The 16,649-nt window shown below is 46.5% G+C and overlaps 2 protein-coding genes across 5 annotated transcripts in view; one reads left to right on the top strand and one right to left on the bottom strand.

The window, feature by feature from the left end:
• RBL2 (RB transcriptional corepressor like 2) overlaps positions 1–1,842 on the top strand; it is a 49,711-nt gene extending 47,869 nt beyond the window's left edge. For both annotated transcript variants that reach the window (XM_035025202.1, XM_035025203.1), the window contains exon 22: positions 380–1,842. In XM_035025202.1, the coding sequence (XP_034881093.1) occupies positions 380–550 (171 nt within the window). In that variant the 3' untranslated portion in view covers positions 551–1,842. The remainder of the gene's footprint in view (positions 1–379) is intronic.
• A 40-nt stretch (positions 1,843–1,882) lies between these two features.
• AKTIP (AKT interacting protein) lies at positions 1,883–11,091 on the bottom strand. Of its 3 annotated transcripts, none has more exons than XM_035025205.1 (10): positions 10,968–11,091; positions 8,385–8,498; positions 6,879–7,084; positions 4,866–4,930; positions 4,681–4,781; positions 4,099–4,187; positions 3,924–4,022; positions 3,724–3,831; positions 2,870–2,930; positions 1,883–2,716 (listed from the first exon to the last, which is right to left on the bottom strand). In XM_035025205.1, the coding sequence occupies exons 2-10, from the start codon at positions 8,424–8,426 to the stop codon at positions 2,606–2,608; spliced, it is 882 nt and encodes a 293-aa protein (XP_034881096.1). In that variant the 5' UTR covers positions 8,427–8,498; positions 10,968–11,091; the 3' UTR covers positions 1,883–2,605. The 3 variants fall into 3 exon arrangements, with proteins under 3 accessions (XP_034881096.1, XP_034881098.1, XP_034881097.1); XM_035025207.1 differs by having other exon boundaries at positions 1,883–2,713; XM_035025206.1 differs by lacking the exon at positions 10,968–11,091 and adding an exon at positions 10,516–10,750.
• Positions 11,092–16,649: the final 5,558 nt, after the last annotated feature.

Here is a 16,649-nt window from a genome sequence, read left to right as displayed (position 1 = left end):
ATCACACTATTTTTTAAAAAAGAAAAACGGAGATGTGTGGAATTGACTAACTATGGCATAGCAAGGTAATGCTCCATAACTATTGTAGAAAAAAAAAATCACAAATTTGCAAACTCTTATTTTTGGAAAAGTGTACATCAGAATCACCCCTGGAGCTTGTTAAAAAATAGAAATACTCTGCCCTCCAACCCAGATAGTCATCAGTGTTGGCCGGCTGAGAAGTGAAATCGGGAGGATATATAATTTAGTAGGTCTTTTCTTTATAAAGATGTTCAAACTCTTTAAGTTAAATTCTTAACTCATTTGAGGTTCTTTGACTTACCACTGAACTCTGCGTATTAGAATTTAAAGTTTTGTATTTTTTTTCCCCCCACTCTAGAGATTGAGAGAAATTAACAGTATGATACAGACAGGAGAAACTCCAACCAAAAAGAGAGGGATTCTTTTGGAAGATGGAAGTGAATCACCCGCAAAAAGAATTTGCCCGGAAAATCATTCTGCCTTATTACGCCGTCTCCAAGATGTAGCTAATGACCGAGGGGCTCACTGAGGTTAGTCTGTTGTACTGAAACTGTCTTTTCACAAACTCTGTTCAGCAGCACCATTAAATGCATGCTAGATTATGGGGCTTTTCCCAATCTTCTGGTATCCTTGGGATATCTCTACTCATCCCAACTGCCTTTTTCCTACCACTCAGTGCTTGCCATCAAGGCTGCTTAGAATCCAAACACGGATGTTTTAACTCTTCAGCAACGCTTTTGCAAGTATTACAGGGAACAGAGCGTGCTCAAATATATGTGTAAGAGGTCTGTTGACGTACTCTGGCAGAGGGACTGGGTTTCTGTTCATTCCTTCCTGTTTTGTGGTCAGCTTCTGGCCCTCATGAAAAGCAAAACAAAAACTTAGGTGTTTGTCCCAAAACGCTTGGTAGGAGTTAGGAGGTTTTTGCATTCCTGAAACAGAACAAGGGAGAGAGCCCAGATCTGGAGCTCCTAGATTATTATCCCAAGTCTCCCGTTCCCTTTGTGTAATTCTTCCCTCTCCCCGTTAGGTGTGGTACAGTGTGGTAAGTGCTGGATTGTTTGGTGTGCAATGTGTGAGTGAACTTGTAATAAGAAGTGGCACTTTAGGGCTGTAAGAAGCATGATTTTGTAACCCAGATGTTGCTGTATATTTGCGATGGCACTTTCTACAATGTGAACTTTATGAAGTACAAAACTTCCAGGCTAAACATGCAATATCATCTTTGATGCTTTTGTACTTTTTTTTAAACTGTTCAAGCCCCAGTAGCCACCTTTGGGCATGTGTTTTAAATTATCCAGTTTTTTGTTGTTAATAAGGATCAGTTGGCTAAGTAAAGATTGTAAATCAAGCTGAATTAAGGGAATATGAAAAATTATGACCTCTTCTTTAGGAGGTAGTTATCTGAAAGACATGTGTCTATTAAGGTGATAAATTTAAGATATCTTTGGGTGTGTTCCTGGCAGTTTAAAAAACAGATTGGAGAATTTAGGTTTTTATTAGTACATAGTACCATTTATAAAAATTAGAAATGTTATTTAACAGCTATTGAATTATCTATATATACCTTTATTAATCACTATTCCAGCAGTTTTAAAGTTGAATGAATAATCTTATTAGGGAGAAAATTCAATTGTAAATTGAATCAGTATAAACCAAGTTACTGGGTAACTTCATATTGCTCTGAAAGAAATATGGAACTTACACTGTTCAGTTAGAATAGTGGTGCAAAAATATTTATAAAACCTCTCAAGATACTTACTGCTACTGTAATTTTATATGAAAATAAGTGTATTTTTCAATAAAGCATTTATAAGTTAATCTTTGTTTAGTTATATTGAGAAAGGGGTAGTTTCCTGCATAAATGACAAAGAACAATCATTTATTGGTTTATTTTGTCTCTACAAAACACATTAGTCATTCATCATTTAAATATCTGACTTCATTAGAAACCGTTTTAACACTTTCTCCCTCCTGCCATAAAAATACAGTAATAAGTAATTTGCTTTAAAAAAAAAAAACAAACTATGAACTAGTGTTCTGGTTTCCTCTCACTCACCTAATGTGTACCTCAGTGATTGATTTAGACTTCTATCAATCAGTAAAACACATAGACACCTGGTAGCTGGCTGAAGACTGAGGTTCAGATGATCTTCCACTTACAAGTGCTAATCAGCTATGGAACCTGCTCTCTACCTCTCTTCACGTCCTAACAAACATATATACAACTGAAACCACAGATGTCAGAGTCATTAGAGAGTGCCGAACTCTGTCTACTCTATTAGTTTAAATGAATGTAACTTACCTTTAGCGTTATATTCAGAAAAATACGTAAGCCTCGAGATCCCCAATAATTTGGAGTACTGAACTAGATAACCACCCTAAAGACACATCTGACGGAAGTAATGCATTACTTAAAGAGAGGTTTCCAAAACTTGCTGTTAGAACCTAAGCATACATGGACACACTGATACCAGTCCTCGTTCGCACAGTTTTACTCTTCCGGCAGTCCTTTGCCATCGGTCAGCTCTAACTAGGCCCGAGTCCGGCAGGAAAGTGCACGGTGCACCAGATTCACCAGCGCTTAAGTTGCTACTGTTTTCTCTTCTTTACTGAAAGGTTGTACTGAACCAGGCTTTACCCATGACAGGCCAGCAACATGAACACTTTTATTGTGCTGTTCTTCAGGCTTCTTCTAGGCATAATCAAAAACAGACATTAAAAATAGGACTGATGGCGACACTGGCACTGTATAACCTCATTTCCCAAAAAGTTATTTGTACATAATAGTCTCCAATGAAGACATTTCCGAAACAGTTAATGATTTCGAAAATGGTTATGTACTTACCTTCTGAGTCAGCATCTTCTCTCTGGCTTCATCATGTACAGAAGGATTCCATGGAGAAAAGCTTAAGGAAGAGAAAAATATTAAAAAACTGCTTTGGCTTGCTAAATTTGTAGAACATCCATTTATTCCCTTAACAAAACTTAACAAGGAGCAATACTCCATTGTCAACATGTAAGTTTTAGATGTGACTCTAGATGATTCTCTCACAGGGTAACTATCCCTTATAAAGCACTTACACGCGTCAGCTCATTTCAGCCTCACAACCATCCCTGAAGTACTGTTGTTTACAGATGAAGAATGTGTGGCAGTCAAATTAAGTCATTGCTCTGGGTCAGCCAAGTCAGTAAGCGCAAAGGCCAGCCCGTCTATCCCACAGAGGCCAAGCTCTTACCCACTGTACCACGCAACCTCCCAGAGAGCTAAATCACCAATTCCTCAGTGATGCGTCTAAGGTTAAGTATCATAGTGCTAAAGCAGCCCACTGTTCACTCTTCAGTCTCCCTCCTTTCCCCAAATCTGAACGTCGGGGGAGGGGGGATATGGCAGTGGGAGGGGCTCCAGCTACAACTGCCGGCTGAAAAGCAAAGTCTGGACATTTGAACGTGCGCATGACAAGGAGCCTTAGGAAATCAGAGTCACTCAGTAGCTTGCTGTTGGCACAATATGCCAGTCGACATACAGCTTTCTGTTTAAGGGATACCCGGGAGCTATCAGAAAGCGAGCGGCCAATAAATTATAAAGGTTGGAGGCTAACAGATGATACACTTTCCCTTTAAATCCCCATTCTAAGACCACCCGGAACATGGAAGTACAGGACGGCAAAGTGCAATTTATCTAGATCATGTACCACTTACCTAATTGCATAGGGGTCTTCTATTTTAGGTTGGTCAAACAAACGAGCAGTGCACATCTTAACACTGTCAACCACTTTACTTTTAAAAAGCTGAACATCTTTTTCATACCTGTGTTAAAAGTTTAATTCAAAAAGTTACCAACATAATCTACTTAGCTGCATTTTCAAATTTATCTAAAAGGACAAAGCAAAGTAACATACAGCACTGCAGCCTCTGGGTTTAAGGGGCTTGATGTATCAATCTTGTAGAACACTCTCCTTGCGTACATTAAAACTTGCCAAATGTGATTATGGTTCCGCCTAAAGAGAAACACGTAGGATCACTGAAGCATCCTCTTGCTGACTTAGGTCCCCAAAGTAAACCTTATTTACTAACCTCCATTTTGCAAACGCTCTCTTCACATCCAGTTCACCTGAGGTGGGATCGACTAGTGGGTGAAAGACGGGAATATCAAACACCAAGCGCTGTGTTTAAAGAGAGACGTGTCTTTAATGGAAGCAAGGAGCTTATTAGGCCCATACAGACATGTGTAAAGGGAGCTTCAGGACAAGGCAGTCACGGTGTTTTAAGTCAAACTGCCTCAAGAGGGATACTTGACAACTTCTACCATCTTCCCGTAAAACTCAATTTTGCAGCGGGGGGGGGGGAGGTCCCCCGGGGCCCTGCTGTAGCATGGCGCTGCCATGCGCATGGTTGGTGCTGGATGTAGGGCGGCCGCCAGCCTCCCTCGCACACCCCGAGCAGAGAAACAAGGAAAACTAACGGCAGAAGCTGGCGTGGCAGCAGATGCAACAAAGCACAACAATCCCCTTCAAAGACGGACTGTGTAGACAAAACATTTTGGGAAACTGAAATCGTAAAATCATGAGCTCAGGAAAAGAACCAAGAAATCTTTCAAGCCCTTTAAGCCCTCCTCAGACCCAACAAGTGAAGCCAGACTTGACTTCAGTTACTTACTGGGCAGTCACCATCTGGGTAGTTGTCAGGGATGTAAACTGTAAACTTAAACACACCATCTTGATACAGTCCATGCCGTATGAAAATGACTCCAAACCACACTGTGGGGAAAAAATAAACAGTTAAGGCCCAAGTTTGTGTTAGAGGAACCAATATACTAGAAATTAAGAGTGACTCCTTCTTACTTAATGCAGAGCGGTAAGATGGCTGCACATAGACACCTGGTAGCTTCTGCTTCACAACCAAGGTACTAAAACAGAAGCAGAATAATGAAATTGTACGGATGTAAATGACACATACGGATCAAACAACCCTACACTCACTTTTCGAGAGAAGGACTAGTCCCTCGAGGGGCAGCCGACAGCTCTCACACAAGCCAAGTCCTCACCACCTCACCTGGCCCAGACTCTCGCCCATTTCCCAGCTTTACAGACGAAGCTCATAGAGAAACAGGAACCAGAGAGGGCCCCAGACGAATAAATTCAAGCCAAGCAGGGATACACAAAGAATCAAGTTTTCCTCCCAGAAATCAACTTTCCCAGAACATCACCTTGGAAACCCAACCAGTAGGGAATGCTGTACAATGCAACCTGATTTAATATGCTGGACATTAAATTTTAGGGAAAAGAGTGTACAATTTTTGCTTTTGTGACTGTAGACAATAGATTGCACCCACACACATTCAAAAGCCTCCTGAAGCACAATTTTAGGTAGTAAGGATAAAAGTTCCATGGAACTGCCATCACTTCAGTGTCCTCTTAAGTGTGAACACCAGTCCACGTGGCAGAGGGCCGTGTTCAGATTTGCAGCATTCTTGGTGAAGGCAGGCGTGTGTGTGAGGCGCTCCCCCTATGCTCTCCCTCTCAAGCGACCCCCCAACCCGGGCGCCTGACCTCTGTGGGCCCGGCAGCAAGGGAAGACCAGTGCGCCGACAAAGGCGGTGCCAGCTCTCTGGGGACCTCGTCACTGTGTGCCGAAAGGAGTAAGGCTGAGACCGGAGCTGGAACAATGCTGACCTCGGGCCTTAAAACATGTTTAACCTGCCAAGCCTGAATTTTATTGAGAAACAACTTGTTGAACCTTCGTTGTCTGTTATTACCTATTTACCATCACACTTCTTTTTAATCCTTTACTCCGTGTTTAAGTCACTAAGATGCAGCATGTCAGCAGCAGGTGCACCTACTCCAGTGAGGCCGGTCTGTGTGCTAAGACAGACCGCAGATTCGGGCCACAACAGACGCCTGTCCAACTCGCTGCCCAGCCTCACACACAAGGCCTCCATTATAAAGCCAGAGGGCCCACTGCGGCGCTGGGGCCGCAGACCCTCTGACCGCTCCCACAGGAGTACAGCGAGGGAACGCTTGAGGATGCTGTGCAAAGGAACTTAATGACAGAAATCAAGAATTCATCCTCCACACCTGGGCCCCGGGAACACGGGATCAAACCCGACACTGCCCGAGCCCCTGCGGTCGGCGTGGCCAGCACGCTGGGCACACTCCTCGCCTCCCGCTACCGACACGTGTGACTTCAGTCCGACTTTCAGCTGCTGGGACTCGTCCGGTTCTCACCTGCACGGAGCCCGAGTCTTTGTGACTTCCCTGTCACTGCCTACTTCTGCCTCTGCGGGTCACAAGGCAGGAGTCCAATCCCCTTTGTCATGACAGGCCTTCAAATACACGAGGGCAGCTTTAATAAGTACCTCCTACGTGGTCTCTTCTCCGAGTCGGCGGTTCCAGTTCCTTCAACTGTTGGCTCCTGAGGTCTGGCTTCCTGACCTCAGCCTACTGGGACCCTCTCCTCGGTCTGTCGCCTCTTTCAAGGTGGGCACCACAGGGGAGCACGAGCCTCCGGCTGGGTCTGACCCAAGAGGGCACAGATTACTACCTCCCACTGTCCCGCTCTCCACAAGCGCCCCCTCAGGCGGGGACTTCCTCACCTCATATAAAGGAACACCAAAATTACTCCGTTCCTGACCGGCTTTAGGTGCTTCGTCTTCATCTCTTCCTCTTGCTCTCCAAAACAGACACGGAAATGCAAGCCTATGTTTGCCTTTAAATCTTATTTACCTGATATTGGAGGGGGACGCATTTGAGCTTTAAGACTGAACGACACAGGCATTTACGGAGTGCACCAGAATAAATTTCATTTTTCACCTTCAAAGGTCAGTCAAAATCTAACCAGATAGTTTAAGCACTTACAATTCTGCAAGAAGAGAGTATTCCAGGTAGAAGGGTCCATAAGAAGCATGTGTGCCATTTGCTGACTGTGCTGCCGGGGCGGGGGATGTAGGCTTAGTTATGGGCAGAGCGTTTTTGGGAATACAAGGCAGCTGTTTCTTCGGGGCGGCGCGTGGAGGGCTGGTTATCACGTCCCCTGCTAATGCCTTCTCTTCACCATCAGATCGCTATTCAAGATGAAGTGGTGAGAACATTTGTTAGCATGATTCTTAAATCACGAGAGTACATGTGACGTACGCTTATCCCTAACCTAAAAGCTGGAATGACTCTTTCACAAGGATGTTCTAACACCACGACCAGGAGGAGTAGAAAGTCCTCTGAGTAGGCAGGCCATTAGAAAGAGAACAAAGCTAAAGGAAGACTGAAGCAACAGGAAAAAATTTTAAAGCTACATCCCACAAAAACAACGCCAATATTTACAGGATGTACACGAAAAAGAGAAAGAAATGGTTTCCTCTGGTGACCCCAAAAAGAGGGCAAGGGGTTACTTAGCAATTAGACAACTGTATGAGAAGAGTCCCTTGGCTCCTACGTGCTGTAGAAGGTCAGGTGTGAAGCAGCTCAAAACCAACGGTAGAGGTGACTCAAACTAGCCACCACCTGGCATGAGCACCTCACTTAGAAACAACGAATGAAGCTACATTCTCACTTGCGCTGCTCTGATTCTGATCTTGTCCCTGATGGAGATGATCAACATTTGGACTCTCCCCAGCACAGACTGTCAGTCAGCCTGAGTCAAAGACAAAGGTCTACATGAGTGAGATGAAACCACCATATCATAGGCACTCCTTGGCTCAAGTACAGCCAAAGGCTGTTTAAATTACCTGCATTAAAAATGGATATCATGCACAGAGGAAAAAAGATGATTCCTGGCGGTGGTCTCTTAGACGTGGGGTTATGGGTTGTATTCATTCTCTTTTTGTCTGCATTTTTTAAGCTTTCCTAAAATGTACTGTCTTTACAATTTAAAAATGGACATTTTGTTTGGAAAAATTAAACCAGTGCCCTCAAATCTGAGTTGGCCACATTGGACTGGTCTTTCTCAAAGCTGCTCTGACTGTGGAATCTTGCAAATTAGTAAAAAGACTACTACAATTATGTGTCCCAAATTTCATCATGTGTAAATATACCATAAAAAATAATCTTAGAATTGTAATTACCAGGAAGATTTCTATTTGAGATGCTATCTCAGTCTCAGAAACTAACTTTAATCAGCAAAATAATTATTTTTCAAAAGTAAAACCTAGGGGTGCCTGGCTGGCTCCATCGGAAGATTCTTGATCTCAGGGTTGTGAGTTCGAGCCCCACGGTGGGTATAGAGATTACTAAAAAAAAAAAATAAACTTAAAAAAGCTAAGCAAAGCCAGCTAATTTTGTTAAGATTATAGGCAACCTCGGAATGAATTATTTTTGACCTCTACTTTGACTCAAATGGGTTTCCTCGCTAAGTTTATTAACTATACCTACTTTGCGGACAGAACCTGCAGACATGCTCCAGAAAGGGTTCATAACGTGGACTCCAAACAGAGAAATTCAGTGGTCTGTGTCATCAAACTCTTCTGTCCTCAGAAATCACTTTACCTAAAAATGAGATGGGAAAACATAGAAACATACCAACATCAACAGTTAAGATTTCCAAAATAGTTAAGAACTAAATCTGACACTCTAAATAGAAATTCAGCATAACATTATATAATATATAGCTATAAAAATTAGGGGGAAAAAGTGTTCAGAAAGTTCCCTTCAATACCCCCTCCCTCTTCTGAATCCAATTTCTTTCCCACCTTTAAATGCCTACAGGAATCTGTGTAATGAGTCCTTGGCCAGGATTCAGAATATTCAGTGACACAGTTCAGCTTTGGTGCCAGAAATGCAGAAGATACGGACAGACTACAACAGTTGCTCCTAGCATAATATGTAGGCCTTCGGTTGCAGGGAAAGCTGGTGCAGGATGCACTGTACCTACATACGCCAAAGGCCTGTCACTGTTCAGGGCTACGGGAATTAAAGAGTCAAGGGGTTGATTTGTGTCTTAAAATTACTCTTCCCAGCAAAACTAGTAGCCAAAGACATAACAGAGAGAAGGTAGAGCAGGTAAGCTAGAGAGGGATAACTGGGTCCTGGCAGGATCATGCCCAAGAAATGGTCTTTTTCTCTGCTTAATGTGTGGAAATTACCGAATTAGATGCTGAAGGAATGGCCAAGCAGTACATATCAACGCAACAGAGGAGTGCAGAGACATTTCACAAACAAATCTCCCAGCAAAGCTTCAAGTAGTGGACAAGAAAGTATGCCTCAAAGGTCACAAAGTCAGTGGGTCATTTACTAAAAATACAGAGGAGGAGGCAGAGGAAAAGCAGCAAGCCAAGCTGTAAGAACAACTTCTCCGCTCTGGTGATTCTCCCCAGGCTCGGTTATGTGGAAAGCAGAGCTCCTTCTCTGAATTCCTACTTGCACCCATCCAAAAGGCTGAAGGTTAAAAGGGTCAAAACTTAGCAATATTCTACTAAATTCATAAGCAAATCATTAGAGAACCCTGTACCAAATGTCCCTGACAGCAAAAATTTGTTTTATGACAAGCCTATGATATCCGCAGGTGGGTACCAAGTCTCCCATACCTCGCCCGTGCCAATTACTGCTGTTTTCCTTCCACGACATAATGCCACCCGTTAATTAAATAAAAGGAATGAGGCTCCTAGTTCTTCCACTAACCTGTTGACTTACACCCAATAAACAGCAACTTATTGCTGAGAGCTCTCCACAAATCTGCCTTTAAAGGTGACTAGGGCACAGAAGAGAATGGCTGGGACATCAAAAATGTGTGCAGGCATGTTCCCGTTTGGCCCAAATGAAAACGCTGGTTTTCAGATCCAGAGTAATGTACAGCACCCAGCTGTCATCTAGGACACATATGACTTAACAGAGGATCCCCTCCCCTTGGGACACAGTGCTCACCACCATGTAAATTTACCCGAGTGATTCATTCACCTGTATGGTCCCTTCCAAGTCTAACACCTAATGAGTCTGTAACTTTGCCTTTAGGAATCCAAACTTGCCCCCAGTTCCTGTTCTCTTTAAGCAGGAGGTAGTTTCTACTGCTGCCTGTGTTTCCAGGAGCATCATAATCACCTGAAGTAACTAGCACACTTTTAGAGAATAACTACACTCTCAGATGTCTAGTCTACCCAGACTGGGTTCAGCATTTTCCAACAGGACTGACGTAGATGGAAGGAAGCCTTAGGACACAATTTGAGAATTTCTGCTGGTTCGGCCATACAAACCAAACAGGACGGTCTTCCTTTACGTCATACAGCTCAGAAATCAGTGGACCTGTACAAATGAGCTGAGCGTGGCTTGAGCCAAAACTTAGAAGAAGGGTGCCGCTTTCCTACGTGCCACGGCCCCTAAACAGCCACTAACTTAATACATCACCCCGAACAGCCTTATATTCCACGTTAAGAGGAGACAGAATACGGCACCGAGAACGGACGAAAAACAGCCTCGACCCTGGCCCGGCGACTCGCTGCGGACAGCCGGGACCGGCACCCTCGCCCGGGGCGTAAATCCATCTCCACACACGCACGGAATCCGGACAAACCTGTCTCGAGGCGAGGCAAGGCAGGGGCCATGTCCCTGCTTCGCAGCTAGCTCGAGGCCGACCCGGGGCCCGCGAGCCCCTCCGGTGGGGAGCCGAGGGCCTCCAGGGCTCGAGGACGCCCCCACCCCCAACCACGGCGCAGGACGGAGGCGGGGAGGGCGGGCCGCGGACGGGGTGAGCCGGTCGGGCTCGCCTCCCTCCCTCAGGCCGCCGGGCCCAGCACCCCGACAGCTCCCAGCGCCCGCAACCGCCGGCGCAGCAGGTGCCTGCAAACGCGGACAGGTGCCCGGCCCCGCCCCCGTGTCCCAGTGCGGCCGCCGTCGCTACGGAGTCGAGAGCGCCGGGTAAGGCAGGCAAATGCCGGGCTGAGGACGCTATTGGCCCAGGTTTAAAGACTCCACGGCCCTCCCGTCCCCCCGCCTCCCCCCCAGCCGGCCCGCAGTGCACCTCACCTCGGCGTTTTCAACGCAGGGCTCCCGGTTGCTGAGCGCCGTCGCGGCCCCACAGCATCTCTGGCCACAGCGCCAGCCCAGCCCCTGCCTGCTCCCCGCCCCGCCCTGCTCTCGGTGTCGGGCCCCGCCCCCTGTCCCACGCCCCTCGGCCCGGACGCTTCCGCCCAGCCTCCCGGCGCCAAGTGGCTCTCATACCTGTCCGTCAAGGACGTTCTTCCGGGGGGCGTTGGGACGACAGCACTCCGCCCTGCCAATCAAGTCTGCTCCGCTCGGGTGGGGCAGCACTTGTCCCTCCCCTTATGTAACAGCGCCCAGAGTGAACTGTCAGTCACGGAAATCTCGGCCCCAGGGGAGGGATGGGGAGGAAACAAGCACCTGAACGTAATTGGTTACGATATCCGTCAGTCATCATAGAGGCCCGCCCACAGGTTTATGCGTGGCCACTGCAGCCATTTAGGGAGGCTGAGAGTGCGGATTTTCCAAATCCCGGCGGGGGCAGGGCTAGGGCGGGGCCGGTTTCCCTGAGAGCGCGACTTGTGGGCCGGCGCGGCCGGGGGTGGGAGCGCCGCGTTCCGGGGGTGCGCCGCGAGCCCCGAGACCCCCTCGTCGGGCCGCCTCTGTCCGCCCGGAGCGGGAGGGGCCGGGGTGGCTGTCAGGTCGAGGGAACCTACTGGAGCGTTTTATGTCACATTGAGAAACGCGGTGTTCCCGGTCACAGAATGGACGAGCGCATGGTGGGAGCTCAGCCCTGTCAGCGCTTGGCGGTAGCGCTGCCAGAGGAGCTTTTAAAAAATGTACCAATCAGGGGGCGCCTGGGTGGCTCAGTTGTTTAAGCGACTGCCTTCGGCTCAGGTCATGATCCTGGAGTCCCGGGATCGAGTCCCGCGTCGGGCTCCCTGCTCGGCGGGGAGTCTGCTTCTCCCTCTGACCCTCCTCCCTCTGATCCTCCTCCCTCTGATCCTCCTCCCTCTGATCCTCCTCCCTCTCATGCTCTCTCTCACTCTCTCTCTCAAATAAATAAAATCTTAAAAAAAAAAAATCATTAAAAAAAATGTACCAATCAGGGGGCGCCTGGGTGGCTCAGTCGGTTAAGCGACTGCCTTCGGCTCAGGTCATGATCCTGGAGCCCCGGGATCGAGTCCCGCATCGGGCTCCCTGCTCGGCGGGGAGTCTGCTTCTCCCTCTGACCCTCCCCCCTCTCATGCTCTGTCTCTCATTCTCTCTGTCTCAAAATTAAAAAAAAATTGTACCAATCAGACTGAACCTGCAGAATCCGAATCCAGGGGGGGCGGTGAGCAGCAGGAATTTACGTCTGTCACAAGTTGCTCTGGTGATTCTGGTGCACGCTGAAGTCTGGGGACCTCTTCCATGGCAACATAGCTCCTGGTCCCCCGACCCTGTCTTTTTACGCACAAACCCTCCCTCTGATCCAGGACACTTTCACCACGTCTAACCCTTTACTGCTCGAAAGTTTTCCACGGAAGCCAGTTGGGGCTGCAAAACAATCTAAACTCAGCCCACCTTCAAGGCACACCCCATGCTGGCCTCCTTCCCGAGTTCCCTCTCATTTCCCACGCCTGTCTCCAGCCCCATTCTGATGGCCGCCCTTGGCTTTCACGCTGCCGCGGCTTTTCTTAGATGGTGCCTTCTCTCTGGACGCCCTTCCACTCTGCACCTGGCTCAGTATCCTACACTCCTCAGCAGAGGAGAAGTAGCCCCTGATCAGGTTGTTCCATTTTGGGCTGCCTTTTGAAATCCTGGTAAAATGACCTTGAATGGCAGGCAGCCAGCCAGACTCTCCTCTTGTTAATCCCCAGGGCTGGTTCCAAAATCCAACTTCCTCCCCTGGCCGAAAACACTCCTGAGCCACTTCCTTTTGTGCAGGGTGAATACACTTATGAATGTTGTTGTGCCCTTACTATTTTCAGTCAATACCAAGAGGAAGGCAAGCAGGAAATCCTTTTCTCTGGCCACAGGTGGTCTCCCCTGGCACCTCTCTAGTCCAATCCCAAAGCAAGGGGATTTATCTCACAAGGTAGGGCAAGCTCCGGGAGTGGCCCCCCCCCCCCCCCCCCCCGGGCTTCGGGACAGAGGCACACCCAAATGTGACAATGCCTAGCAAAATAAAAGGATCCTTTTCTTCCAAGGGTCTTTTCCAAAGAGCAAGAATACCTTATCCAGAAGTCGTCAAGAATGCCCGAGTTCCAGTAACCCAAGATGAGTCACTGGGTCTCCGTCCACAACTGAACCAATCAAGGGCAAGTGGAATGAGGCTGCCATGATGGGCTAGGGCCAATCAAGATTAACCCTGGATCCCTGGACTTGAGGCAGGGCGATGACATGATCAGGTTTGTATTTTGAAAAGGCCACCAGAGTAAGAGAAGCTTTGGGAAACCATTGCAGTCGCTGAGCAAGAGACAGGTGCATTAAGGTAATGGTGGAGAAGGCGAAAGGGATGCATTGCAGAGATAGTTAAGAGGTGGAATGGACAGGACTGGGCCATTGATAAGACATGAGGGTAGGGGTACAAAGACAAAGGGGGTATCATGGATGACACCTAGATTTTTGGCCTGAGCTACTGGGCAGATGGTGAGAACATTCACCGAGATGAGTGACAGTAAGCCATTCTGACAGGAAAGCCTGTCAGAATGGCTAAAATCAACAACACAAGCAGCCGCAAGTATCGACTAGGATGTGGGGGGAAAAAGAACCCTCTTGCACCGTTGGTGGGAACGCAAACTGGTGCAGCCACAGTGGAAAACAGTATGGAGGTTCCTCAAAAAATTCAAAATAGAACTACCCTACGATCCCAGTAATCATACTATTTCCCCCAAATACGAAAATACTAATTCAAAGGGATACACACACCCCTATGTTTATAGCAGCATGGGAGGGTGGGAAATGGGAGGAGAGTTCTGTTTCCCATAGATAATGTTAGGGTTGTTTCTACGAGTACTGTTGCTTCTGTACCTGATATCCACGTCCCTCCTCTTCATTGCTGACAGGGCCTCAGTGTTTACTGAGGAGTCCAACCCTTCAGTGGTTTCCCATAGCCCTTCGGTGGAAGGCCAATGGCATGGCGGGGCCAGCACCTGTTCAGCCCCATCTGCCCCAGGCTGCAGTCACTTGCATTCTTTTAATTCCTCTGAGGTGTGATGCTCTCCCACCCCACCCCACCCCACTGCAAGGTGGGACCTTCAAACTGGTTGTTTCCTTTGCCTGGAACCTTCTTTTTCTCCCCTATCACAGATCTCAGCTGAAACACCACTTCCTCAGGGTGAGTTTCCACTTATTTGGGAGAGGACGTATTAGTGTCTGTCTCCCACACTACACAGTAAGCTCCATGAGGCCGGGACCATGTGTTTCTGCCTTCGTGGTCTCCCCAACAGCCAATCCAATGCCTGGATGTAGTAGATATGCAAGAAGTATTTGACAAATGAAGGACAGAAGCAACTAAAGTAAATTTAAAACCTGTATGCCCCCAGCCCTGCAGCAAGAAAGTAGCTTATTACAAAACAAGGATGATTGACTTCAAGGGAAATGAAGCAGCCTCAAGGCACCATTTCTTTAAGACTGAAATAGATACTCTTCAATATGGTGCTGGGAACACTGGATGGCTACATGCAAAAGAATGGAACTGGACCACTTTCTCACACCATACACAAAAATAAACTCCGAATGGATTAAAGAGCTAAATGTGAGACCTGAAACCATAAAAATTCTAGAAGAGAACACAGGCAGTTCTTTCTCTGACATCGACCGTAGCAACATTTTTCTAGATCCCTCTCCCAAAGCAAGGGACACAAAAGCAAAAATAAACTATTGGGATGACATCAAAATAAAAAGCTTCTGCACAGCAAGGAAAATAATCAACAAAACTGAAAGGCAACCTATGGAATGGGAGAAGAAATCTGCAAATGGCATAGCCAATAATGAACTTCTAAACACCCAAAAGCAAATAATCCAATTTAAAATGGGCAGAGGACATGAGCAGACATTTCTTCAAAGAAGATATCCAGATGGCCAACAGACACTTGAAAAGATGCTCAACATCACTGATTGTCAGGGAAATACAAATCAGAACCACATTGAGATACCACCTCACACCTGTCAGAATGGCTAAAATCAACAACACAAGAAGCCGCAAGTATCGACTGGGATGTGGGGGAATAAAGAACCCTCTTGCACCGTTGGTGGGAATGCAAACTGGTGCAGCCACAGTGGAAAACAGTATGGAGGTTCCTCAAAAAATTCAAAATAGAGCTACCCTACGATCCCAGTAATCATACTATTTCCCCCAAATACGAAAACACTAGTTCAAAGGGATACACACACCCCTATGTTTACAGCAGCATTATTTACAAGAGCCAAATTATAGAAGCAGCCCAAGTGTCCCATCGGTAGATGAATGGATGAAGAAGATGTGGTGTGTGTGTATATTTTAGTTATTTATTAAATGGAATATTACTCAGCCATAAAAAAGAATGAAATCTTGCCATTTGCAACAGCATGGATGAAGCTAGAGAGTGTGATGCTAAGTGAAATAGTCAGAGAAAGACAAATACCATATGATCTCACTCATGTGAAATTTAAGAAACAAACAAAAGGAAAAATAAAGAGATAAACCAAGAAACAGACTCTTAACTAGAGGGAGCAAACTGATGGTTGGGGAGGGGGAAGTAGGTAGGGGAAGTCTGGGTGAAACAGGGAATGGGGAATAAATAGTGCATTCATCATAATGAAAAAAAAAATAAAGTAAAATCTCAGTAGCCACAATTAATACTTTTTTTTAAAAGTTTTGTTTTTTGTTTTTTAAAGATTTATTTATTTGAGACAGAGAGAATGAGAGAGAGAGCACATGAGAAGGGGGAGGGTCAGAGGGAGAAGCAGATTCCCCGCCGAGCAGGGAGCCCGATGCCGGACTCGATCCCGGGACTCCGGGATCATGACCCGAGCCGAAGGCAGTCGCCCAACCAACTGAGCCACCCAGGCGCCCCCACAATTAACACTTTAGAATAATGTTTTTTTCTTGTCCACGTTAAGCTTTGGTCTAGTGCCTTTTCATTTATGTGTAAACCAAGGAAACAAAGAGACATGAAAACAAAACAAAAAATTAATATAAAGTACTGAGACAAAACTGAAAATGTTATATAGGTAAGGTTTAGAGTCAATCACTTCATTATTCTAAATTTTTAGAGCATATCTGGTATTGGTGTCAGAAAATGAATTCTCGCTGACTTTTTTTTTTAAGATTTATTTGACAGAGAGAGCGCACAAGCAGGGAGAATGGGAGAGGGAGAAGCGGGACTCTGCTGAGACTCCCTGCTCAGCAGGGAGCCCGACGCAGGACTCGATCCCAGGACCCCGGGATCATGACCTGAGCCAAAGGCAGCCGCTTAACTGACTGAGCCACCCAGGCGCCCATTGCTGTCAGACTTAGTAGACACGGGGGCTGTACGAGCACTTGGGTCTCCTGCTCACATTCTAATCAGAATACTCACTGAATCCATTCTTCGCTTGGTCCCTGGGAAATTAATTGTACAAAGCTTTTAGGTCACTGATTTACTGCTGAAGGAAGGCCTTAACAGAAGGAAGGGGTAAAAGGATGAAGTTTAGCTGAAATTTGTATGTGTTTCATACACATGCACAGACGAGCCAAGATCTTTAGTTCACCCCATTTGC

Source organism: Mirounga leonina, unplaced genomic scaffold (assembly GCF_011800145.1).
Source record: "Mirounga leonina isolate KUSES-001 unplaced genomic scaffold, KU_Mleo_1.0 Mir_180, whole genome shotgun sequence".
In the NCBI taxonomy this organism is placed as follows: Eukaryota; Metazoa; Chordata; class Mammalia; order Carnivora; family Phocidae; genus Mirounga; species Mirounga leonina.
This window is presented reverse-complemented; position numbering and strand designations above follow the sequence as displayed.

Bases quoted from the DNA above. Each gene is read 5' to 3' on its own strand.
- AKTIP (XM_035025205.1), bottom strand. From the start codon at position 8,426: ATGAACCCTTTCTGGAGCATGTCTGCAGGTTCTGTCCGCAAA. The intron at 4,023-4,098 runs GTTAGTAAATAA...GTTTCTCTTTAG, and splicing joins AGAGCGTTTGCAAAATGGAG to GCGGAACCATAATCACATTT. The intron at 3,832-3,923 runs GTATGTTACTTT...CTTTTAACACAG, and splicing joins AACCCAGAGGCTGCAGTGCT to GTATGAAAAAGATGTTCAGC.